At 47.7% G+C, this 26004-nt stretch overlaps 2 protein-coding genes across 11 annotated transcripts in view; both read left to right on the top strand.

Moving 5' to 3' along the window:
- The window catches only part of FAM117A (family with sequence similarity 117 member A), a 32742-nt gene extending 16732 nt beyond the window's left edge, over positions 1-16010 (top strand). For 5 of the 10 annotated variants that reach the window (XM_062595861.1, XM_062595863.1, XM_062595862.1 and 2 more), the window contains 7 exons: positions 7483-7649; positions 11268-11384; positions 11932-12045; positions 12390-12524; positions 13218-13443; positions 13809-13929; positions 14399-16009. In XM_062595861.1, coding sequence (XP_062451845.1) covers positions 7629-7649; positions 11268-11384; positions 11932-12045; positions 12390-12524; positions 13218-13443; positions 13809-13929; positions 14399-14741 — 1077 coding nt within the window. In that variant the 5' untranslated portion in view covers positions 7483-7628 and the 3' untranslated portion in view covers positions 14742-16009. Of the gene's footprint in view, positions 1-7482; positions 7650-11267; positions 11385-11931; positions 12046-12389; positions 12525-13217; positions 13444-13808; positions 13930-14398 lie in introns of all 10 variants that reach the window. The other 5 variants (XM_062595854.1, XM_062595857.1, XM_062595856.1 and 2 more) reach the window with 4 other exon arrangements.
- A 650-nt stretch (positions 16011-16660) lies between these two features.
- SLC35B1 (solute carrier family 35 member B1) lies at positions 16661-21740 on the top strand. Its single transcript, XM_062595845.1, has 9 exons — positions 16661-16793; positions 16895-16998; positions 17109-17239; positions 17811-17841; positions 18058-18215; positions 18613-18739; positions 19624-19730; positions 20044-20197; positions 20482-21740. Exons 1-9 carry the CDS (start codon positions 16684-16686, stop codon positions 20532-20534), a joined length of 975 nt encoding a protein of 324 aa, XP_062451829.1. The 5' UTR covers positions 16661-16683; the 3' UTR covers positions 20535-21740.
- The last annotated feature ends 4264 nt before the right edge of the window (positions 21741-26004 follow it).

Here is a 26004-nt window from a genome sequence, read left to right as displayed (position 1 = left end):
CTGCTGCGTGTCTTTGGGAAGCTGCTTCTCCCTGTCCCTCAGTTCCTCGTAGTTTGTGTGCCATCCTTTCAGCTTGCAAGCGTTTAGGAACAGGAATTACTGAGTTTGTACAGTTCCTGGCATGGTCGAGCCTGGGGCTCTTTTTGAGCATCTGCTCCGTGCAGAGTGCTGCTCTGCTTAAACTCTGTTTAGGTTAGCTGTAACAGCAAGCTAATGCTCTTAGCTTTGGTATTGTGTTTTCCAAATTAGAAAATACGCAATGAAAGATACTGCTGTAAGGTATATCAGATGTTGTAATTTTCCTGCTGTATTTTTTCCTCTGAAATGTCATTTCAGCAGCTTCATGTTGGACCTTCTAGACGGGTGACTTAGTTGAAGCCATAAAGACAATTTTGAAAGCATGTGGAGGAGGGCTTGCCATGAAATGTTCATGTTGTTCATGTAGCTATGTGTATGTAAAGGACAAGAAGCCTTCACTTTTTCCATGTATTTCAGTTTGTAACCCTAAAAATATCAAGAATGTCTTATTCTGTCTGTTTTTTGTCTTACTTCATTTTATCTGTGCTGGAAGTCTTCCAAAGTCTTGAGAATTAGAGGGACTCTCGCTTTTCTGACTTTGAGAGCTGAATCTTTTGCAGTGATCTTGATTCCTAGGTGCTCATCAGCGATTTATTTAAGTAGATTTAATAAAAACAAAGCTCTATCTTCATTGCGTGGGCTTGGCTCTTCTGGTATGGATGATCCTGGTAGCTCCTTAGTCATCTCTATTTTCCCAGGACAGAGTGAAGTGAGCCCTGAATATGTAAAGTTTGAACAGGTTTTTGCTTGTTTCTAAACCAACCATAGCATGCATGAAAGGCATTGCCAACCTTTTTTTTTTTTTTTTTCTAGTTCTTCCTTAACTTTAAGGATAAAAAGCCAGTCCAGAAGTGCTCCCTGCATGTATCGGGGGATAAGAGACTGGTTCACTTGAAGGTCCCACTGAAGTGGTGCCTTGCATCAGGCGAGACTTAGGAAATGTGCACTTCAACCAAAGACTTTGAGGATGTTGAAATTCTTCAGATTGTTTTATCATTTGAAAAACAAACTTTGAAAGAATTAAGATAAAGGTGAAAAGTTCAGCTCATTTCCTCCATTAACTGGGTGTTTAGCTTCAGCTTTAGGCCTTGAGCTGTTTAGGAGGGAGCTGCTTCTTAACAGTGCCTGTGTCCAAAAAGAAAAAAAAAAAAAGAAAAAAAAAATCTTGAGCTGCTGGTGTCCCTTACTACTTTTCCTCAATGATATCTGCAGATGCTCTGTCCTTTGGGCAGCTCTCTCCAGCTGTACTCTAATGCAGCTTGTAACCAGGGGAGTGATTGCAACGCCTGGAATTTCTTTCCTTGTGCTCTTGGGCCAATTCTGAAGGCTTCAACCCTGCTCCGCGAAGCCTGCAGGGCAAGTCGTTACTGGGCTGTATCAGATGGGAATCCAGCTGTCCAGCCTGGAGCTTTGGTTGTGGGATCCTCTTTGCCCTTGGTTGGAGGCCACAACCAGATGGTGGTTTTGCTTTCCTGGTGTGCTTGGTCAGTGGGTTGCTGTTTTCTGTGCGAGACAAGCTCTGAAACAAGGATTCTTGTGGGTTTTCTTGAAGGGTTTTGCGTTGGGAACAGCAGGTACTTTTTTGGGGCATCTTGAGCTGTGCGTGTATAGTTTGAGCAAGAGTCATGACAGGCAGTGTGGTTTAACCACAGCTCCTGTCCCTTCACCGGAAAGTGCAATGGATTTCAGTGCTCCGAGGGTTTTGCATTTCTGTATTAATGTTTACTGAAATGAGCAAAGAGCTCTGAAATTCCGTTCTGATCTGGGTGTGAATTTCCCTTCAGTTGTAAATCTTCTTACAGGCAAAGGGATTATAATTGTAAAATATTGCCAGAGGTGCTGGCAATACTTCCTTTGCAGAGACTTCAGGTGAAAAGATGCCAGAAGTTACTGAGCTATTAGGTTGATCCTGCTATGGAGGTGCTAATTGTCCTTTTTTTTTTTTTTTTTGTTTTGTTTTGTAGGAGCAGCTGGGGGTTACTTTTATCACTAGTTTTTAATCTACCTATAAATTCCAGGCTCAGCCTCTTCTTGAAACCCCTTAACATTCAAATTGTTCTTTTTCGGTAGTCATACATATCAGTTGCAAGTAGTTGTGTTACTGCATTCTTGTCTCAGTTGTTACTGCTGAGCATAATTTTCCTTTTTTCCTTTTGAGATAAAGTGGGGTTTTCTTTCCCTGGAAAATGGAGGCTGTGTTTGTGTTGAACCTTCAAAGATTGCTGACTGGTCACCCCACCTCCTGTCTTCTACTGGAGATCTCTGCACGCTTACTTGGCTTCATTGTCTCTTTAAATAATTTTTATTTTTTTAGGAGACCCTTTGGGTGGTGTGGATTTATAGCCTCATCTGTCCTTTGGTGCCTTGAGTAAGCATGGTCCAGCAGTCTTCTCTGGGTCTCCTACCACTTTTGTTGCTGGTGAAATGCTTCTGTCTTCTACTGTGTTATGTGGACTTTCGGCAGCTTGCAAAGCATGGGATTTTAACTTTCAGTGTGAATGGGTGAAACTCCATCCGTCTCCTCGTAAGCTTTCTGGGATTTCCAGAGCAAAAATACATATTCCTCACGTACTGAGTTGTCCTCACTTTGATGGATTAAGAGTATTCACTGGGAGTGCTTTTTGGTAAAAAGGCACCCAACAGCAGTGTTTTGTAGTGGAGTATGCCATGGGGAAGTGCCTGGGCTGACTGAGGTGGTAGCAAGCAAAATTTCTCAAATCTTAACGCTGCTTTAGAATGTGAAAAGAGTACATTGAAAGCAGCAATGCTGGGAAGAGGCAATGTTTTTGGTCTCTGCTGTGTTAAAGATTGACTCTGTTAAAATAGATGATTCTGTTGCATTTCTCCAAACTCACTAGTCTGAACGTACCAAATTTCCTTTTACCTGCTTGATCTGCAGAAAAGTAATTAAAAAGAATGAGAATATGTTTCTGGAGATTGATTGATGCTGAAAATACGTTAGTCCTGCTTGGCAGCGGCCTGTCAGGTAACCTGGTTCACTGTGACTGGAACTGCAGAGAAAAAGAAATGGGCTTTAAACGCGTTATAATGCTGAAGCTTCAGTTTTGATCTTTATTTTGCTAACACTTCTCCTGGTTGTTGTACTAGAAATGCCCAGCCACGTTATTTCTTGCTCCTCAAAGGAGATATTCTCCTTCCTTTCTGGCACTGGGATGAAGTGGCATCTATCACAGTGAGGTTAGATGAAGTGCGATTCCCTGATCTGACTCATGGATCATTCATGATGCATCCTTAGGTAGTCCTGGGTATGTCTCCTGTCCAGTTACATTTTAAAATATGCAAAAGAGAGAAGGGAAGATGCCAGATTTGCTTGCTGTGTGTCCAGACAGCCTCACGCTCCTGCTCAGTTGGATCAAAGCCAGCAAGCTCAGGTTGATGTGTCCACGGCTTGGTCTATGCAGCAGCTTTTGTGCTCGTGAAGCTGCTGAGCTAGAGCTGTGACTTCTTCCTCTTCTACAGAAGCTATTGAACAGCACGGTCTTTCAGATGAGCCTAAGTCACGTTTTTACCACTCTAATGTGGTAGGATAGTTTTCCTTTCTCATACAGGAATAGCTGTCCAGGTAAGCAGGCGTAACATGGGAACTGTGGCCACGCGCGTGTGGGTTGTATCACTTGACCTGTATCCGAGTAGCTGTGCTGTGGGGCAGGATTGTATAGTGATCTCCCTGATAGATTGCGGGAAGCTGTTAAAGATCGAGGAAGTGGTACTGGGGTGCAATACTCAGCCAGCAACCCAGTTCAGTGTGGGTTTCGCATGCTCCCAGCCTTGTTAGGAAAGAAATATTTGCGTCACGAGGTCCTGCTGTGGTTTGCTGGGCCCATGAGAAACTGTCCCTGGGTAGTTAGGTTGTCTTACTGCCCCCTGTTAGCAGTGTTGTCTGCATAAGATGGACATTGTAAAGGGCACTAGAAGGTGCACAGGTGGGGAAAGCTGATACAAGACTTCAGGTATAAATTCTGCAATGCTTGGTGGAAGATACTTGTGTAGGTCGATTATTTGCAGAGTTGCTTGGGTTCTGCCTTTGCTAGACTCTTCCTGACAGGTTCTCTCAGGGAAGCTGCTTATGACTCTCGCTTGAGCCAGTGAACTGAAAAGTGCATCCAAAAACCATTTGCTGTGCCTTGATGTTAGGGAGTGCAAGTAAAGCCTCCCTGTGCAGCGAAGGCTGAGATACCGTGTTGATCCGTGGTTTAGAACTGATGATGCTTGCACATGGACTCTTCTTCTGTGCTTCATCACTTTAAGATGGCCCTTTGCATGGATATATTCCAGAGATGTCAGGGTCTGAACAGCATGTCCTTAAACTTCTAAGCATTCTTCTGATATTAAAGGGTCAGTTTCCCCTGGGTGAAATCTGGAGAGGGAAGGAAGAAAGTTTTACAATTCTAAAAAGAGAAGTAGCAGGAACTTTTTGTTGTTTGTCGTCATTTTAGGATTCAGCTGTAACTATTTGTTGAAAAGCAACACTGGAAGTTTTGGGGTAGCAAATTGAAAGTTGCTTTAGTAGCTTTTTTTGATAAATTTACTGAAGAGCTCAGTTTGCTTTTGGATGCAGAGATTGGCTGGCTTAGGGAGGCTGTTCAGGAAGCTCTGAGCCCCCCAGTGTTGACATAGTTGGGAAAGATTAGGGAGACCGCCAACCCAGGACTCCAGTACTAAAAAGAGAATAGAAAAGTTTTTGCTTTTGCACATATCACACTGATCTCTTTAATTTCTGCCTGTGCAAATGCCTGGCGCAGCAATGGGAGACAGGCAAGTGGCTCTCGGAGATACAGCGATGGTTCTGTTATCTTTACTGTCACATGAAAAGTAAAAGTGCCCCAACCTGATGCTTCTCAGCTGCCTTGGACCAGCTCCAGAGCTCGCGGCCAGGTGGCAGCTGCGGCGGCTCAGCTCGGCTCAGCTCCGTGTGGAGGGATGATGATAGAACCGAGCTGTAAACAGGACGCTCCACCCAGCCTCGGCGCCTCTCCTGCGTCCTCTCCTCGTGCCGGAGACGCTCTCCGGCTGCCTGCACCCTGGTGTCCTCTCGGCCGAGCCACCCTCCCTTCCCCGTGCTGCTCGCAAACCAAGTAGCGCGTAGCAGCAGAGTTGTGCTTTGTAAAGGCAAGTGAGGTTCTTGCTTTCTCCACGTTAATGGCCTTAGATGTGTGTATTTGTCACTCGTCATGCATGGTGGGTGCAGCTGTCGCAGCAGGAGGCTGTGTTCCTCTGCTCTGTCATGTCTGTCTTTGAGGTCCCCGCAGGCTGCTGAAGAGCTGATGCTTGCTGTGGTGTCCTGGAGAAGGTCTGAAGGATGAAGGTGACCCTGGATGTGCTGGCTGTTGGGAGGGGTGTTTAGGAGGACTTTGTGGAGGAGAGGGAGTAGCTTCTCGTCTGGCTACAGTGGACGTGTGCTGGCAAAACACTGTGGGAGAAAGGCTATCCTGTTGTGATAGTGCTCGGTCCTCCTGGCAGCAGCCTGCGCGGGGAGAGAGGAAGAGACAGCTGGAGTCATACGTAACGGAGATGCAGTAATATAGCCTGTGGGGACAATGAGGTGCTAAAGAGGAAGCTGCAAATACTAATGAGTTTCTAAATTAGAATTAGTGGTAGCTCTCTTAGACTGTTAAGTGTTGGAAGCGGGGAGCAGGTCTTGAAATGCCAGTTGGACTGAAGGCAACAAGCTTTCAATCCTGTGGACCTTGGGAGGTGGGGCTGTAGCACAGGGACCAGAGTTGCTCTAGCCCTCCCACGTGGCTTTTTGTTTTTACTCTTTTCTGAAATGGTATTCTAACCAATTAAAAATTGTATATTTAATAGTGTCCTGGAAACAGTCTTGGCTGTTTCTGAGCCCACAGAACGCCATGCAGCGAGCGCTGCAGAGCCTTTGGATACAAGGTATTTGGCAAACGCAACAGGATCCTTCGTAGCCTTTACATCGGTTTTAGTGTGGTTTAACTTGCTGCCGGGCTGCCATGCCCTGATTTCGGGGAGGAAGGAGAAAATGTCTGTACACAAAGCACCCGGAGCAGAGCTGCTCGTGACATTACGAATATCTCTCCAGGAGGCCACAAGGCTGATTCTAATGTGCGTGGCTATTTGCATGCCTAATCAAAGCTAAATGCAAACAACTCTTGTGCTGGCTTGAACTTGCCTTCTTTCGACTACAAGGGTGACAACAAAGCTCCAGAAGAGAGCAGCTATGCTGTCTTCTATACGGCCATATATGCAGACCACATCTAGGCTGGAGCTTACCAGGAGGTGATCTGAGCAGCAAAGCGTGTGACGTACGTATGCCCTTGCCTTAGCCTGCCAAGAGAGACGTTCGGCATCCTGTACTCTGCTGTGGGCTTGCAGTGGAGTTGTGCTGGTGTGCATCGTTACTGACATGAGCTTAAACTGGTTTTATTTACAAAGCTTTTCTGTTAGTCAGAAAGCTACTGTTGTGAAAATACTGTCTGAATAGACACTGTAGTCATCTCATGGAAGTTGCACAAAACGGAACCTGAACTCCTGGATTTTAGTTTGGGCCCAGCTGGCAATTGGCTATGGCAATGAGCAGATGGCATATCTTCATTTTTGCTCTTTGAGTGAACTCCCACAGCTACTAACCACACTGAGACTCACTCAGTCCCGCTGGAGGAGCCAGAACTTTGAATGTTCTCGTAGCCTCCTGGAGCCTGGAAGCAAGCATAATCCTGCTTCTGTGGGGAGGGACTGAGGCATGCAGCCTCCTTTCAGGGTTGGGTCGTAGCATGGGTAAGAGCCTGGGTTCCCTCACCGTGTACGGTGCTCCAGCTAGTAGGAAACATGGCCCTATAGGCAGTGTTTGTAGTTCTGTAGTGCTAATGTGGCAGAACTGTGGACGCGCGGAGTATTTCACTCTGCGTAGTAGCTCCCTTGACTTGGGCTGGAATGTCGAATCAATGCTTTCAAGCAGCCACTTAAGGACTGCAATAAAATCTCTTGTTCCAGAGAAGCAATCTTGTGGTGATAAGCGTGAATGCGGCTCTCTGCAGTGGAGTGGAGTGAGTAGGAGGGTCGACTGGGGAGTCTATCCAGCAGCTCTTGCTGGCCCACTCTGCTCAAGGGTTGTTTCTGCTGCTGTGTACTTTCGACCGTTAACTGTGAGTAGCGAAACTGTCTGCGCTGAACTGGCTGGGCAGCAGCAGCATGGCCTTGGCCCAGAAGAGCTTCTGCCACTGTAAGAGTGAGGACTTGGTGACCACATTAGAAGCAATATGACTTTGGTTCTCACAAAATAACTGGACTTCTCCAGTCTGTCAGTCTTAGTTCCTGTCTTGTAATCTTTGCAATGGATGTGAAATTAGTTGTGGCAACTGTTACTGTATCTTGGCTTTGGAAATCTTATGTTTTTCTTTTTTTCCCTTTGTCTAGCTAGCGTTCCGTGTGCTGCTGCGACTGAGAAGACCTGCCGGCCCAGGCAGCCCCACGTGCGGCGCACCTCTTCGCTAGACACCATCGTGGGCTCGTACCTCTTGGGACAATGGCCACGGGATGCTGATGGGGCTGCTGCTTCGTGCATGAACGACAAAGCTACCCAGGTATAATTGCTCAAAGTCTCTGGGCCAGGAGAGGGTTACAGAACTGAAACAGACTGTGTGAACTGGGAATGAGAACAGAAAGCGTTAAATTTTTCGTCTGTCCAGCTGCAACTTTCTAGGAAGACTTTTTTTCTCCCTGTTTTGCTTCTCAGCTTCAATTCCTTCCACTTTGGTGCAGAGTTAGAATTTCCTTGGCCTTGTTTGGAGGCAGATGGCCTCTGGCTTTCTGCTCCAGTACTGGCTCAATGCTGCTTTTTTTTTTTCTTCTGGCTTGCAGTTCTGGGCCAAGTCCTTATATAACACTCACGGGCTCCGTGCCACACACTGAGAAGTCGAGGGTGCTCCCACAGAAGGGCTTACTAGCACAAACACCACAGCTCTCTACTGTAGGATGGAAAAGGTCCAGACCTCGAGGAACTCTTAGCAACCTGTAAATATTACTGTATGGCAGCAAATGCTGCTTGCCTATCTGTAGAGGTGAAAGAATTTAGAAGGATAAGAGCATCCGTTTGGTTAAGCAGTCGTTTATTTAGCACATTCAATCTCTTGTTGACTTGCTGTTTGATCTTTGCTATTCAACAATTTATTACCGGGCTGTTTGCAGGAAATTCTCAATTGGATTCCAACTTCCATTGTCCTTTTCCAATGCGTTCTCGCCTGCTTTTGTTTCAGTTCTGGTGCCCAAGCGCTCTGCTGAGGGCAGAGGGCATGCTGAAAAGGAAAGGAAAGAATTTGTCTAATTTTATTTCTGTGTCGGGGAAGCACATTCTTCCTTTATGTCTTAAGGCAACGGTGGGAACATTTAACCTCAGTGTTTTGGAACTACAGCTGCTTAGTTTTTCTTGCATACAGCCCTTCTGGGAAAAGGGTTGGAGAAGAAAGACACCTCCTTCTCCCCAGAGGGGAAGATACCACTATGTTAATTCTGACTGATGAATATGGAGCTGAAATCTTGACCTCTGCAGTGAATAGGCCAGGTGCGGGGCTGTCTTTCATCAGCTATCTGACATGTCTTGCAGATGCTAATTTTACCTTGCAACATGCCTGTGAAACAAGCAGTTATCTCTGCTGTTACATGTATGCACAAACTGAGGGGGGGTGCTCTTAAGTGATTTGCCTATAATTGGGAATAAAGTCGTGATTTGTAGACTGCCCTGTGCATTAACAGAATGTTCCCTGTCGTAGCCTCCAGGACTTTGCCACTCCTTCCATGTTTTCAGGCCTAATAAAGTTATCAAACTTGGGACTTTATCTGCTAGCCAGTACATGTTTACTTTCCTTCTCATGCAGCTACTGATCAGCTGTTTTGCAGAGCTCTGTAGATTTGCTATCTTGAGGTGGTTAAGTGAGAGATATGAGTGCAGGTGCTCTGTGTGGGGGTGAGGATGGCAGCAACATACATGATTGGAGCTTGTGGCTTTAGCTTGCTGTGCAAAGCATTTTTTCTCCTCTTTTTCTGAGGAAGCGGTTTTGCCACAGTTAGTACAAAAAGTTCTGTAATTTCCTTCTGCCTTGACAGTCTGCCTGTGAGAGGTAAGATGCATATGCACTCTTTCAGGCCTTCCTGTTGCAGCGAGTGTCTTTTCTTCCTTTTTAGGCCCTATTTCTTTGTGAGCCATGGTACAGTGCTTAGTGCTGTGGGTATCAGGGCAATGACTGCAAAGATGGTGCTGAGGGTAGAGATTTGGAACCCATTAAGGCCCGAGGAAACCTGCTGAGAGCCCGGTGTAGGGAGGAAGGCAGCACCAGGAGCTTTTTTATCGGGCTCCATTTCCAGGTGCACGTGAGACTGGCGCAAGTGACCCCTCAAACAGGAAGGGGAAGGGTGGTGGTGGTACTCAGAAAACTTCTGGTGACTTGTGATGAGTTCCTCTGGCCTGCAATGCAGGAGTGCTCCTAGGAGCTGGAGCTAAGTTTTCCACAGACCTGCCTGTTGCGGTAACGTGGGACGGGGCCGAGGCCCGTTTTGCATCTATCACGTCTTTGACGCTTCTCATGAGCTTTCTTGCATGGGTGATCTACAGGGATGTGAAATGACCTGATGTTTTGGGATAAATGCCAAATAATGATGTTGGAGTCATTTAGGAGAGAATATTCAAGGTGGAAATTAAATCAGAAGTGCTGCGTGCTAAAACTGCAAAGTTGGTCTCGACCGCAGGATTTCCTATAGCGTTGGCCTGTTCCTCAGCATTAGCTGGTGCCGTACAGAGGCTGCAGTGACTGAAACTGTTCTGGACTGCTCTGAGTTCAGCAGGACTTCAGAGTAATGGTTCAGGCTAAACCGACTTATTTTCTCAAACCAAACAAGCTGAGCATTGTAAATTAAATGGAGCAAATTCTGTACTGTGATATTGTCTGCTTACTGGCATTGCAGAAAGCAGCCACAGACAAGACTTAGCGTTAGCAGTGAAGGCACTGCACTCTCCTTAGTGATCTGCATCAGAAGGGGTTTAGTTCAGAGCCTGAAACGGAGGCAGAAGTCCAACCTTCTCCTAAAAATCACTTGTATTCAGTTACAGAGGGGAAATCCTGTACCTCTTGGGGTATTTTGCCTTGTTCCTTTGCATTAAATAGGTTTTTTAAAACTCCTTTTAGAGAGGAGAGGCTTCTGTCATCCTCCTGACTCAACAGGGGTGTTTAAAACAGCTGCTGTTCTTGCAGTAGCCTCTGGGGAGATCAGCTGAGCTGCTTGGAGAGGAACTGTTCTCAGGCCCTTGCATCTTCTGGCGAAGGAGGAAGGAGGGAAGTAGCATCCAAAGCCTCCCACAGAAATGGCAGGCAGCAGAGTGACACGGGGTGAATGTTGCGAGAGGCCTGGAAACGTGATGTTGGGGAAAAAAACGACGGCTGACCTCAAAGCGATGCGCCCTGGGAGCGCTGTGATGCTGGAGTCTCCCACTGAGCGCCGAGCTCATTGGAAGGAAGTTCACACCCTTTGCTGATCAGATTAACAGCCCTTTTCTGATGGCTGTAGATATTCGAAATGTAGCTGTTGCTCGGGAAACAGCTGTGTAATGTGGTGCTGAGGCTGTTTTCCGAAGTGAAGAGAGTAAGCTGAGAACTGCCAGCCCTGAGCTGGGGAGGCAGCTGGGTCCCTCCAGCGCGCGGCGTCTGCGGGCCAAGCGCTGGGTTTGGTTACGCCTTTGAACTCTGATACAGGAGCCCGAGGTCTCCGCAGCGAGCTGTGTGTTCTCACAGTTGGGTGAGGCTTTTCCTCCCTGCAGCGAGTGCCTGAAACCCTACGTCACCTCTCGTCAGAGCAGAGCTGGTGCAGGCAGCGCAGGGGGCAGTCGTGGTTATTTCTCTGGAGTAACGCATTCGTGAACTTTATCTTGCCAGGTACTTGGTTTGACTAAGCGGATAACTTCTGAGTAGGTCTCTTGATGTGTATGTTTGTGAGGCCCAGGTGAGGTGCAGTTTTCTAACAGGCGCATATCTGGTCAAAACTGCTTGGTTTTGGCAAACTTAAAAAGATAGATTCTCTTAGTGTACTTCACTGAGCATTAAGTTAATGGGGGAAGGCTGGAATAGGACAACGAATGGGCAGTAGCTGGTCACTTTTATTCTTTGGTCTCTACCACCAGTCTCAAAACCAGTAAATGTTGTGATTGTTCTCAGCCGTGTTTCTCATCACTTCAGACTCCAGTGTCCTGGTATGAAACAGAAGTGGGGAAAGCCAGCTCCAGTACTCACAAGCGTTCTGCTTCTTGGGGTAGCACAGATCACCGCAGAGAGGTAAAAGAGACCACTCCCAATGCTTAAGCAAGATTGTGTTTGCAGCTAATCTGTAGGAGGTTCCTGCTTGCATGGGAGAGGGGAGTGGGAGGACAGGGATGAGAGGTTACTGTAGGAGATGAGACATCAGCCCTTATTGATTCCTAATGCTCTGATTTCACTGGAGGCTGATCATCTTGTTAGCTTCCTTTAGCAGCAGCCATCGTAAAGAAGCACCGCTGAAGCTCTGCGCATTGCTTGTAGGTGCTATAGCACATGTGGGCTCCAGCAGAGCCTTGTTCATAACTTTCTGTAGGTGGAAGATAACCCAGATCTGCTAGAGGAAAGGCACGGGCCACATTTTAATGGGGGAGTTTGACTAGGCCTTGAGAGTATTTCTGGTCTGTCCTTTGAGAGGTGGCCAGAGCTGCTTGTTGTGTGATATACTGTCTCTATTTTGGCACTTCCTTGTGGGTTGGAAGAAAGGGGGAGGAGAGAGAAGATGGCCCTTTTTTTGGTGGTGGAGCGTTGACTTGTCTGGTTCTGTAGCTGAAACTTTGTTTGCTAGATTGCCAAACTGAAGCAACAGCTCCAGCGAACAAAGCTAAATGGCAGAAGTGGCAAAGAAAAGGAGAAGAGCTCCCCACTCCAAGGGGACCATGCTGTCCTTGGATTCTTCAGGGTATGTTCAAGTCTCCCTTTGCTCTGCTGTCACTGTACGCCCCAATGAGGTGGAGAGCAAACTCCTGTTTCTGCTGGCAGGTTCCCAAACTGTTCTCTGACTTCTGCTCTTATGTCTGAGAGGAGAATTTTTTTTCTCCTCTTCCCCCACATACCCTTATCTCCAGTATTTCCCTGAGAGTGCTTTGATTTGCAGCTAGTTTGTCATGTCTTTCCTGTCAGCCTCTTTGGAAGGCTTTGGCTGAGCTCTGGAGAGCTGTGGGAAGTGAGGATGTTACTGCTCTGAGCGGCAGCTGAGTCTGTGCAGAGGTAACTAACTTCTTGTCTGACTCTGGGTTGTTGCAGGACTCTCCTTCGGCATTTCTTTCTCCATCTCCCGTTTTGAGACTCAGTCCGTGCTTACACAGGAGCCTTGAAGGGCTAAACCAAGAACTGGAGGAAGTGTTTGTGAAAGAACAGGGAGACGAAGAGCTTTTGAGGGTGAGTGAAGGCCAGTAGAAGATTGCCCAGTCTCTTGGGTGGTCTCTGAAGTCCTTTCTTCTAAGGACATTGCCCATATCTTCCTTGGCCACGAGGACAGCCTGCTGTCTAGTTTCATTCTCTGCTAGGCATGTAACTTGGAATTGGGCCAAGTGGCTGCTGGCTTTCCTCCTTAAAACTTGCTCGTGCTATGGGAGATGGGCCAGTGGTAACATCAGGACAGATGACACCTCACTGACAGCTGTAAGGTGCTGTACTAGACTGGCATCCAAAGGTACTTTGTACTGTGCTGATGTGGGAGAGAGGATCCCAGGCAGCTTGTGAACTGGACTGTATTGCAGTGTACAGAGAGGCCTCTGCCCTATGTTTGCCTTGGGAATAACCCCTTGAAGTGGGGCTGGGCCTGTATCGGGCCCCAACGCTTCCAGTAGCTGCAGTCTGCTCTCCTCTCCCTACACCTGGCTGCTCTCCCTGTTGCTGCATCATGAGCCCTCCCATCCTTGTGTGCAAGCATGTAGCTTGCAAGGAGAAGAGGTTTCTGTAGGAGTGTGGAGAAATGAGTCCAGTCCAGCACCCTTCATCTGTTCTGGGACAGAAGGGTAGGATTCCTTCGGCCAGCGTAGGTGCAAATATTGCTAAGCTTTTCCACCGGTGCGAAAGGGGATTTCATGATCTGTTTTGCTTCTTCCCTAGATTCTGGATGTCCCGGATGGCCACAGGGCACCAGCACCGGCCCAGAGAGGCTCTGGAGACACATCCCTGACCCTGGAGCCCAGCAGTAGCAGCTGCAGCAGTCTCTCTCTTTCTCCTTCTCCTTCTTCTGTGCCCCTCCGCCTTTCTCCACACACCCCAGTGAGACTGGCGGCCGAAGAGCTCTCCTCTGCTGTGGATGAGGTGCAGCCAGATCCAAAGGAGAAAGGTAAACATTGAAAAGCAAAGAGGCTGGCAGCTGAGGGGAGACAAACTGTGCCAGTAGTGTGGCAATTCCAGTGCATGTCTCCTGTCTCATCCCTGTTTGCATGTAGTATTGGAAGCAGTAGTTAAGATGGGGGAGGAGAGGGTCTCAGCCGGTTTGACTGAGCCATGGTGGACTGGTGGTGGCTTCCAGTACTATATGGGGGATACAAGCTAGGAAATAAAGAGATCTAGTATTGTGGCTAGGGGATATTGTTGTAGCCTTCAGCCTCAAGGTCCAGAAAAGTATGTCTGGTGTTGATTTAAAGAGTTCTGTTGGTTTCTTCTGTAATCTTTTCAAAAAAAAAAAAAAAAAAATTTTCTTCCTAGAGGGTGGCAGCCCTTCTCCAGTCCTGACCTTTGCTGCTTCTCCTCGGCCCAACCACAGCTACATGTTTAAACGGGAACCTCCTGAAGGATGTGAGAAAGTCCGGGCTTTTGAAGAAGCTTTGTAAGTATGAGGAGTCATTGGCAGAAGAGAGCTCACTTGAGGTTGATGCTGCAGCAGGATTCTGGGCTGAGGGCAGCTGAGGCTTCTGTCGCTGCTGCTGTTGCCACCCCCTGTTATAGAAAGTGGAGAGCTGCCTCTAAAGGAAATGCTCTCCTAGCAGAAATGTGGCTGCTCAGGTCCTGGCGCAGGAGCTGGAAATCTCAATCACTTAACTTCAGACATGCTCAGAAGGATCGTTTGTTTCCCAGCGTCTTAACAAAAAGAGCTGGTTCTCCTATAAGAGTGCTTTTGAAACAAAACTGGCTGCTCTTACTGCTCTGCAGAGCCTGTCCTGTGCCTGAAGAAGGAGCCTGCTCACAGTAAAAGCAATAGAGTTCTTAGTCGGGCTCTTCGAAGACTGCAGACCCAACAGCTCTGTGCCCCTGAGAGCGTCTGTTCCTAATCGCCTTCCCTCTTCTCTCTCCTTCAGATCCCCCAGCCCTGATCAGCCTTTCCAGCCTTCCTGCCCAGATAAGAACAAAGTGCACTTCAACCCCACCGGTTCTGCCTTCTGCCCGGTCAGCCTGGTGAAGCCGCTCTTCCCTAACGTGGGCTTCCTCTTCCGGGGGTTTCCTGCTGCTTCCAGCCCTGGCACAGGCTCGTTTACGTCCTGTCAGTCCTCGGCCCCCACCACCCCGTTCCTCGGGGTGCGGAAGGACCCCGCAGTAGATGGCTTTAGCGAGGTGTCTAAATCGCCTTCGCTGAACTACGAACACTGGAAGCGCGGCCAGCCGGAGGAGAGCGTCGTCTTCCACAGCTCCCTTGTGGTGTGAGGCCTCGGGGGCGGCCGGCCGGCCGTGGCGTCTCCGGCAGCCCGCGGAGATGAGCGCCTTGAGATTGGGACACGACAGCTAAGCGGCAGCCTCGGGCTCGGGACCGGTGGCAGGCTTCCTCCGAGGATGGCAGACTGAAGCGCAGGGTGCCGCAGGGCTCCGCGCTGCGGGAGAGGCTCGTTTCTCCGAGCCTCCCCTCCTCAAAGCACTTTCCTGTGTTGAAATGTCTTTGTTTCCTGTGTGATTGTTTTGCTGGTAAAGAGCAGCGGGGGACCGCTGCTGCGAGCGGAGGCCAGCTCGGGCTCCCTGGCTCCGCGGGTGAGCTGCAGCTACGAGTTCAGGCAGAGCTTCCCACCACTTCTCCCCCCCTTGGGGCTTTCCAGGCCTTGCTGAACGTGTGGGAGTGCGAAGGGGGGAGAAGGGGCTTGTAGGAGAGCTGCTCTTGGAGAGGGCCGAGGTGTCTCAAGGAAAGCTGCACTGGGGCAGGAGTGGGTGTGCACCTGCGCTATGAAGACAGCTCAGAGCACCAAGATGGTGCGAGGGGCTGGGGGAGAGGAGGCTGTGGATCCCTGACGGTGCCTCCTGGGGACACCTGACACCTCGAAAGGAGCCTGCAGCTCCAAGGAGCCTTGAGAAAGCCCTGCCGCATGCGGGGAGGGTGCACACGACTGCGCCCCAGCAGCACACAGGCTCTGGGTGCTGGGAAGCTGCTCGTGTGCCGGGGGCAAAGAGGCACTTGCAGCTCTGCGGTGGCTTTGCTGTGGGTGGGCGAGGGTCTTCCCAGTGGCTCGGCCTCCCTGCGGGAAGAGGGGTGGGAATTAAATGGGCAATAACTAAGGTCTTGCACAAGGGAGGTGGCTGCTATAGAGAGACCAGGTGCTGCCTTCTGGGCATGGGCAGCCGGGTGGGGGTCAGGGTGGGACCGGTGACGGTTGGGCCTGGGCCGGAGCCCCTGAAACGTGCCAAATCCAGCAGTGCTGTCCTGAAGCAAAGCCTGGGACAGCAAAGCGGGAACACGGGGACGTGGGTTGCAATGCCTGTCGGTAACAAAAGTATTTGATTTGGGTTGTTGGTTGTACTGAAGGAGCCTATTTTCTTGTATTTGATGTAGAAACTCTATTTTCTTCCAAAGACACTATTTTTGCAGCTGTTTGAAGTTTGTATTTTATGTATGTATTGCAGAGCTTAAAGGAGGAACGTTAGCTTTGGAGATTTTGTGTTTAGAGGAGGTTTTTTTTTTTTTTTTTTTTTTTTTTTATTGCCAGTTAAAAGGAAAAAAAAATAAACGTTTCAGGCAGCCGGCGTACCTCTGTTCCTTGCGGTGCGATGGGAGCCGGGGGCCGGGAGGGCGCAGCCGCTCGCGGGGCGCGGGCTGCGGGACCCGGGGGGGGAGGGAGGGGCAGGCGGTGCTGGCAGGCGCGGCCTCGCCGCGCCCAGTGCGCATGCGCTCGCGCGCCGAGTCGCTCAGGCGACCGCCCGAACGCCGACAGGGCTCCGCCCTTCAGGCCGCCGAGCCAATCCGTGCGCTCCACATCGGGGTGCGTCACCGCCGGGGACGCCCTTGACGAAGGCCCCCCCCCAGTGCGCGGCTGTCCGCGGCGCTGCCTGGCCCTAGAGCCACCCCGTGGTCGTGAGCGCGGCCGGGCCGTGGGGGCTGCGCCTCCCGCGCCGTCCCTGAAGGCTCGATGAGCCCCGCCGGCTCCCTCTGGCCCGGCTCCCCCGCGCCGCGCGCCCGCCTCCGCGGTGCCCCGCGGCCGGCGGCGCGAGGGGCGGCCGCGAGGCGGGGCGGCGCGGCGCGGCGGGCCCCGCGAGGCGGGGGGGGCGGGCGCAGGGAGGCCGCATGAGGCCCCCCGCGCCGCCGCCGCCGCCGCCGCCGCCGCTGCCGCCTCGCGATGTGGCGCTGGACGTGGCGCCGGCGCTGAGCGGCCGCGGCGCCGCCGCCATGGGCGCGGGCGGGGGCGGCCCCGCGCTGCCCGAGCGCCTCCGCCTGCCCCTCTGCTTCCTGGGCGTCTTCGCCTGCTACTTCTACTACGGGATCCTGCAGGAGAGCATGTGAGTGCCGGGGGGCCGCGCCGGGCCGGGCCGGGCCAGACCGGGCCGCGCCGCGCCGCGCTCACTCCGCTCCCCTCCCCTCCGCTCCGCTCTGCCCGCAGCACCCGGGGCCGCTACGGCGAGGGCGCGGCGCAGGAGCGCTTCCAGCACGCCCTGTCCCTCGTCTTCATCCAGTGCGTGATCAACGCCGCCTTCGCCAAGCTCCGTGAGTGCCCGCGGCCCCCGGCCGCCGCCCTGCGCTCGGGCAGCGCCCCCGCGGGGCTGCCGCCGGCGCGCAGCGCTGCCCACCTTCCCCTTCCTTCTCCCCCCTCCCAGTGATCCGGTGCTTTGACGCCGTCAAGGTGGACCGGACGCGGAACTGGCTGTACGCGGCTTGCTCGCTCTCCTATCTGGGCGCGATGGTTTCCAGCAACTCGGCTCTGCAGTTCGTCAACTATCCAACTCAGGTGAAGGGCGGCCGGGGCCGGCGAGAGAGCGGGCGAGCAGGCCGCGCAGCTGCGATTCACGACTCTCCTGCTTTTCTGGGGCTCGGGGTGCTCGTGTACCCCGCAGCCGCTGTGCCGAGGAAGCTCGTGCTCTGAAAGCGCAAGCTGGCGATAATTAGCCGGAGGAAACCGTGATTTTTGAGGCTTGTCTTTCTCTAAGGCTTTGTGGGACCGTGGCCTGTGGCTTTGTTTCCTCCAGCAGCCCTGCGTGTTGTAGAGACAGGTTAAGAAATCCGAGGCTATTCCACAAAGGGAGTAACAATACCTAGAAGTGGCAGGAGTTTGAAAGTGGGGGTTGGCGCTAATCTGCACAGGCTTGAGGCAATCTCTGAAACTTCCGCAGGCAGCTACCGCAGCGCTCTCCATGCTGCGGGTCCTTGTCTTGTCTTTCGAAGCATCTGGTACGCTTTACCAGCAGCGTGTGTTGGGGCGGTCTGGTGCGGTATGGTTGCCCTGGTGTTTCCACGATCTCTTTGTGTGTTGTAGTTGCGCAAGGATATGCAGTTCGTTAAGGTATTTTTTTCTTTTATAGGTCTTAGGCAAATCTTGTAAGCCCATTCCAGGTAAGCAGACTTCATGCATCTTCCTGTATGCTTTTGTGGGTTTCTTATGCCCTGAACCAGTCATGGACCTAATTTCTAAAAACAGTATCTCTTGTTCTGCTTCATCTGCTGCAAGAAGAACAAGCAGTGCAGTATCCACCGAATTTTTACTGCACAAAGTTAGATTCCCATGAGAGGCTTTTGGGAGCCGTTCATAATGTTTCTTCATCTTTACAGTTATGCTTTTAGGAGTGACTTTGCTGCGCAAGAAGTACCCACTGGCCAAATATCTCTGCGTCCTCCTAATAGTCACAGGCGTGGCCCTGTTCATGTACAAGCCTAAAAAGGGGACTGGAAGCGACGACCACGTCTTTGGCTATGGAGAGCTCCTTCTAGTGAGTATTGCCAACGTATGAACAACCTAAGGGCTGCGTTGGTGGCCAGTCTGATGAGGAAAAAGCAGTTATGATACAGGTCTGGCTGTCTTTCGTATAGCAAGCATGTTCTAAGCATGTACCAGCAAGCTGGTATTAAAACATGGACACATCACCGGCTTGAGGAATGCGCTCTCAAGCTGTGGCAGGGGACTGGTGCATGACTACACGCGTGTCTCTCCTAGCATAAGTTCTGAGGCTACATAATTGCTATTTAACGGGTGATTGAAACATGAAGAAGAAAAAAGGGTGTTTCAAGCTGTTCCCTATAAGGAAAAAGTAACGAAGGTTTTGCTTTTCTTTTCTCTCTCTCTCACTCACTCTCACTCTTCCCCTCCCTCCCCCCACTCCTCTTTAGTTGCTGTCTCTGACTTTGGATGGACTGACCGGTGTATCTCAGGACCACATGAGAGCTCACTATCAAACTGGTTCCAATCACATGATGTTAAACGTTAATCTATGGTCCACCTTGTTCCTAGGGGCTGGTAAGGAACAGCCTACGAAAAAGCACAGCCACCGAGCCCCGAGGCTGCTGTATGACACCCTGTGGGAAGGGACGTTGTGTCCTGTTCTGAGAAGGGCACAGAATGTGGTCTGCACGCAGTTTTAGTTCAGGATTTGAGTTTTTTTTTTTTTTTTTTTAACATGAAAATACAGTCTGGGTTGTTCAGTGTAGCTCTTTTAATACCCACTAGAGGACACTGCTCCATGCACAACGTAGTTACCCAAAGCCTCTTCACTTCTAAAAAGCTCTTGCATGCTGGCTTTGTCATCCAGGCATAAGCACCTGGGTTTCTGCCTGTTGGCACTCTTGTTTTGGCACAGAAGCAAGCCCTGTCACTGTAGCTCTCTGCTCCAGTTAAGGAGTAGTAGTTCTAATTGCTCAGGACTGTTTTGTCAGAGTTGGAGATGCACATAATGACAGTCCTCTTTCATTAATTAATGAGGGAGGTGATCTTTTTCATTGTCTTGTGAGGGTTTTTCTTTTTTTTTTTTTTTTTTTTTTTTTTTTTTTTTTTTTCCTTTGGTGGAAGGTGCATGCCTAGCAATAAAAGCATTTTTGTGTTCTGCTGGGGCACTTGCTCCTTCCCTTTTACTTTGACTTCGGCCAGTAAGCGGTACTGTGAGGGAGAGATGCTGCAAAACTGGCAGGAAAGGGATTATGAGGATTTCTTTGGAGGGTCCCCCCTTGTCACGGGTATGTGACAAGTTTGCTCTCAGGGAAAGCTCACTGCTTGCCACCAGCCTTCGCTAGGTAGAGTTTAGTCTTTGTCAGATAAGGAACGTAAACTGAAATTAAATAGGCAGTGGTAACTCAGGTTGTCTCTGGGCTGCTAATTCATGCTTCTCATTTTAATCTTTCTTCTAGGGATACTGTTTACTGGAGAGCTCTGGGAGTTCTTGAGTTTTGCTGAACGTTACCCCAGCATCCTTTACAAGATCCTACTGTTCGGCCTGACAAGTGCACTGGGTCAGGTAACTACATTCCTGGTACCTATTCTGCAATCTTAATTGAGATTTGCTTGCATAGTTAGAAGATAAAAAAATGTAAAGCTGTCTCATCTTCCCTAGCTTTGGCCGTTGCTTGTTTTCTGTACAGGCTACCTACAAGATTAAAGTTGGTTTAAACTTGTATGCCAATAATCAAGATTTGGAATAGACTCTTACAGCTAAGACTGAGTAACTTTGCTGAAAAAAGAAAAAAAAAACTTCATATTTTCTTTTTTTTCCTATGTGATGTACTACTTTCAGGCAGACTGACAAAAGTTGTTTGTTTTTTTTATAACAGAGTTTCATTTTCATGACTGTGGTATACTTTGGACCTCTGACCTGTTCCATCATCACCACAACACGGAAGTTCTTCACCATTTTAGCATCCGTTATTCTATTTGCTAATCCCATCAGTACAATGCAGTGGGTGGGGACAGTCCTGGTGTTCTTGGGTAAGTCTGTGAAGAAAACATCCAAAGTTGTTCCCCCATTAATTTATGTAGAGATGATGTATAGAGAGAGGAGCGCTAAGAAAAGATGCTGGTCCAAAAATCTGGTTGTATTTAGATACTCTTGATGGAAAGGGGTCTTAATAGCCTTACTTGACTCCTGGCAGATCGGCTTTCGCCATTAGTAAGCTGGTACTGTTAAGCCTATTTTCATGTAGTCCCTCGCGTCAGGTTTGTTTGGAGAACGTGAATTTGCCATGCACATGGATTATTTTATTTCTTTGCAGGCCTTGGACTTGATGCCAAATTTGGGAAGGGAGTGAAGAAGACATCACATTGAGATGTTCAAACTCTGCAGTTGGAATGAACTTTTAATTTATTGTCTTGTACCTCAAAATCTGTTATGAAACTGGACTCAGGATGGGTAGTTAGAAGGGGAGTGTCTGGATTTTTTTTTTCTAGTTTTTTAATTCTGAGCTGTCTTAAAACGTAATAGTTTTGTTTTAACTGTAATCAAATGTTTAATTTTTTTTCTGTAATCAAAGCTGCATTACTAGATTCTAGCAGTAGGATGAAATTCTTGCCTTAACAGGAGGAAGGACTTCATATCTTTATTAAAGAAAAGGAGACAATGGCCATTTTCCAGAACTTTTAATTTCAGACCAGCTGACTGATCTTGGGGAAAGAACTATCTTTGGATCTTGCAGCATTCTCTTTTGAATCTGATCAGTGCAACTATACCTTACTCCAAGGAGAGGACTAGTTTTAGGACAATTTATTTTAGTGTTTCACATAGCCTGGGAAGACCTCAAGATTAAATGCCTGTGATGAAGGCAGAAGCCCCTCTTCTGATTCTCTGATTTTTCCATAAGCGAGAACTGGCTGGTAGAGCAGCCAGTTGGACGTTCTTCCATTAAGATAATGCACCTCAATGTTTACATGTACTATATCCTTCACCTGAGCCCTTCTAAAACAGAAATAACTCCTGGCATTATGTACAAGTTTACGGGAAACCTGTTTAACCACTGGGGGCCAAAGCAATTCTTTTCATCCCCCCTTGCTGATGAAGGAACAAGACCCTCTGCTGCTAAAGCCATGCCAAGGTTGTGTGACAACAGCTTTTAAATGTTGAAAGGGGCCTTGTTAATTAACCACCATCTCAGAGAGCTTTGGAGTGCCTGCTCCTGAGTGCACCTGCTAGCTCCCAGTGTTGTAGGGGAGGAGTTGTTATCATAATGATGTCTTCAGAGTTGGAGAGCAAAATTCTCCAAAGAGCAAACTTTACACATGAAAGCCTGTTTCTACCAGCTGTCATTTGGTCTCCATCTGTTCGGTGGCTTTGGCCTTTTGTCCCTCCAGATGGGATCTTGATCTCTTTCCTGAGCGGCTGTTGTAAGTCTTTTTCTAGCCCCCACCTCGCCCATCCCTCCAGTGTTTCTCACAATTTTTTTGGCCTCAAATTTGGTGTTAATCTCTCACTATCCCACCACTCTAGTCAAAAAATGTGTTTTTTTGCAAAATTAAACCTGAGAATATTGGAAGTTTACCTCAAAGAGTTTTTTTTTCTGTCACCTTCACCTCTCTGTTAACTTTTATTGTCTTTAAAGGTCAAGTGATAAGTAGCAACCAAACATGTTGTAAATGATAGAGAATCCTGAAGTAAAAGCTTCTGTCATTTAACTCCATAAATCCTGCCTGCTGAAGCCGTGTGCTGGCATGTGCTACTGTATGGAGATTCCTACTTCTCTGAGGACAGTTACCTTTCCCAGTTTGTCTAAGGTAACAAGTACTGTTTGTGTTTATAAGAAGGAACAGAGAAATTACATGACGTGTTCACAAATACTGTGGCAGAGGTGGAATTACTTTTCTTTCCTGTGTCTTAATCATGAAACTGTCCTTTCTCTGTGTTTAAAGGACTTAGTGCTGATAGGCAGAGAGGAGTGTATCTTAAATCTAAACTATTCCAAAACTCAGTAACCAAAAGCAGCAAAAAGATCTTAGGTCAGCTCTCGATTCTATTGGTTTAAAAACTTGCTTTTTGTTTTGTTAAATTAGTAACCTCATGTGGGAATAGGCCCAAGTACCCCGTCATTTTTCAAATTCAAACAGATGAAAGAAATGCACTTATTCCCTTTACCATCTACCTCCTCATGGTCATCTTGAAATTCCCGTTCAAACATGTCAACTGTTAAAATACCTGAGTCATTGCTGTTCAGAGTTATAACTTTATGCCAGCGTACAGGCAAAGAAAACCAAAGGGAAATCTCTCTACTTTGATTGTTTTAGCAGTAACTATCACAACCAAAAACTGAGCGACTGACAGATCAGCAGCCCTTCTCCACTGTGCTGTCTGTCAGTTACGGATGATATCCTCTTTACCTGCAGCATCTCAAGTCAAACTGCCTCCTGGGGACTGAGTAAGGGCAGGTTACCTCAAGCTGCTTCTCTACATATGCTAGGAAGGTTGCTCCTCCTGAACTCTCCCTCCCCTCCAAGTTTATTTAGCTGCAGCTCTAGGAGAGAGGGCGTCTTAAAAGAGTATGAAACAAAAAAACTTTGTGTTACTAATTGTTTCTTTAACCATTGAAATAAAACCACCATAGGTTCAAGAAAATTTTTCCTCAAGCTTACAAGTCCATCTCCTGCCCCATACTGCAGGACCAGCAGGAAAATAAAAAGTTGGGAGCTACCTATGGCCTGTTTCCTAAGCCAAGATGTGGCTTTACCAATATCTTCAACTCATCTGTATTCAGAGCACAGATTTAAGTATCAGTCTGCCAAGAAAAAATATGAGGAACTGCAGATTTGTCTTTATCCTGATTGCTGCAGGCTCCCTTGACCCACTTTAGCTCTAAAGCCTATTCCTGGTATTGCTCCAGCTTGGTTCTTGCTACACCTCCAACTCTTAGTCAATCATAATTTCTTAAAGGCAGCTCTTGTGTCTACCCAGAGTCTGAACCCTTGGATTTGCTTGGACAGTTTGCTGTCTTTTGTCCAGACCTCACGTACTGTGAGATCCCAGAAGAGGCTACAAAAGCAATTCAAGAAGCTATCTTCAAATCAGCCCAGGCTTTTCTTCTTGGATGATGCCACGAAACAGATGCCAGAAGCACTGCTGCAGTGACTCCCTGCCTTGACAGATTTGGTTACTGGTCTGAAAGGCTTGCCTGTGGCTTTTGGTACGCACTGCTGTATGAGTTGAGCTGTCTCTGTGTAAGCAAAGAACAGTACCACAGGTAAACTCTAAAGGAACTGGGTTTGGGATCTAGTAAGGGTTTCACTTTCTGTATTACTTTTTTCCCTATTAGAACTGTAAGCTCCTTCAGTCAGGTGCTTTTTGCAGAGGGATAATTAGGTTTAATAGTTTCTTGGGTTTGTTCCTTTTTCTAAACAGTGCAAGTGTCTTCAATCAGATGCAGTGCAGTTCTATTAATTTGTTAGGAAGGGCCTTCTGTCTTAGACATAATACAGATTAATAGTCTGCAAAATGTAGAGGGAATTCTACAAGATACAGAAATTAAATAAAAATAGGGTATGGCTGTGCAAGGGAATCTTAAACCTAACTACTGCTGGCAAATTATATTTTACTTATTCAAAGAAAGAAGAGTTTTGTGGTAGCATCTGCACCTATGAGCAGTTCAGAGGTTTCAAGGCATACAGCTCAATGCCCAGGTGTTCTCTACCAATAGTTTGGCCCCTCTAGCAACTTAAGGCTTGCTCAGTTCTGCTGGGACTTGGACTGTGTCTGTCTTTTGCTTTTTAAGACATCCTGCGGTTTGTCAGAAGGGTACAAACCTAGTTCAATGAAAATCACTACCTTGCTCTCTTTGGTTTTGTGTGCTTGATCTGTTACTTGTTTTCCTTTCCCCAGCTGCAAACAAGCAACAGTTTTATTGTGGCAGTGAAATATTTTCCAAAATGAAAATCTATGTTATGATGTAAAACATCACCCTCTGCAGCCAACTTTGCAGATGCTTTGAACACCTGCTGTGTAACATCAGCTTTTGAGTTTGGGCTGACTTATCAAAGGAACTACTCAAGGGAATACTTGTGGTTTGACTTCTACCTTTACACATGCACCTAATCTTCTGCTGAGTAGGAACAGGAAGGGAAACCCATTGAACAGGAGATGAATTTATTAAGTGGCTTAAACAAAACCCTCCAAGTGCAGAAGGTGAGGGTCAGGTTGACAAGTTATGAAGTGATTCTATCTTCTGTCATCTTCTCAATGGTGCAGAGTTCCAGCCCTGAGACATCTGCCCATTTATGACTCAGCAAGTTACCAGCAGGGGGAACTCTTATTTCAATAACTTTCAAGAAATACAAGAAGAAAAACAACAAAAAAGCAGTTCCTGTCTAATTAGTGATAGAATTGACCTGAGTCTTCATGCTTACGAGTAGAAATGTAATGTGGAAATCAAGGTGGTCTTCCATTTCGATTCTGCTTTAATTCTCTTTGACCCTCAGCAAAGACTACCTTGAAGCTAAGTCATTAGAAACTTTAAAACAGTCACTGTCTTTTTTAGCAGAACAGTTCTTCATCACAACTAGCATGTATATAAATATGTATGTGCCCACCTGCATGTCCTCTTGTCCTCATATAACACAAACAGCTGGTCTCATGCACAGCAGCCATAAGCATCACAGTCAATGTTTTTGAAAGAATTTCTGTCAGAATCCTCCCAGGAACCTTGTCAGTTTTCAGTGGTTTGAGGGAGATGAGAAGAGTCATGCACATACTGAGAATAAACAGCAGGTTATATTGCTGCACTGTGTGTGGCTGTTGTCCCTCCAGGAGGAACTGGTTGATGTATCAGCTAAGAAAGGTGAGGTTTTATTTCATAGCTAACTGAGACACGGCATCCGCAGGGGGAAAGCTTGGCAGCTGCTTTCCTTTTTCTTTCATCTTCCTTGTCTTTACTAGCTCCCTCTGCAACTCCATCAACAGATGTTAAAAATATAAAATGTTTAGAGAGTATATAGAATAAGGTAGGTGGTACTATATGTGCATATATTTTGTAGGTGTGCATATAGTTGTGCAACACAATTTTCTGATCACAGGATAGTAAAGACTTATGCTCAGAGGAAAGCAGTTTAAGAGATAAGGAAGTGATCATTACTGCTTTGTAATCCATAAGTTACCAATCTTAAAGGTACCACATCTTAAAAAAAATCATTCTTCAGAGATGAGGTTTGTGCTTTGTCACTCAATTAAAAGAGTCAGAGTCCCCAGTATGATACTCATTTTAATAGGTTTTATTTTTAAGACAGTCCAAGGTGCCTCCCATTTAGGGTTTCTCCCTGCAAGACTACAAAATCAGTAGTTACTTAAAAGAGATGGCTAAAATGCCGGTCTTACAGCTATGCTTAGAATAATACCTTCACTCTGAGCCTGGGCCTTGCTCCAAACCCACCTTTGTATCATGAAATCACAAGCCTGTATTTAAAGCTCTGGAGGACAAAGCCCAGGCCCCAGGGAAGTACAGGCCCAAATGCCTGATGATGTGAGCTCATCTTGCAAGACTCCATATATTCTTTCAAAGGAAAGAAGAACTGTTGACTTCTACAGAATGAAAAACACCCATAATAATTAAAACAGCACCCATAAGGGAAAATGTTTCAGAGTCCCACTTCATCACATAATAAATTAATGTTGACTGGAAGTAAGAAGAAAAGCTTGTAAGGGCAATAGGGATGGGATATGTATGCTATGCTGTTATAATCAGTTTCATTTTTCAGATTTATAGTTCATAACTAATAGAATTTCAGCAACAGTGAGCCAGGGATGCATTTAAGGAACATGCAAAACA

The sequence above is a fragment of the Rhea pennata genome, chromosome 26 (genome assembly GCF_028389875.1).
Source record: "Rhea pennata isolate bPtePen1 chromosome 26, bPtePen1.pri, whole genome shotgun sequence".
NCBI classification, from domain to species: Eukaryota; Metazoa; Chordata; class Aves; order Rheiformes; family Rheidae; genus Rhea; species Rhea pennata.
Note: the sequence above shows the minus strand (reverse complement) of the source record. Positions and strands in the feature narration are given on the sequence as shown.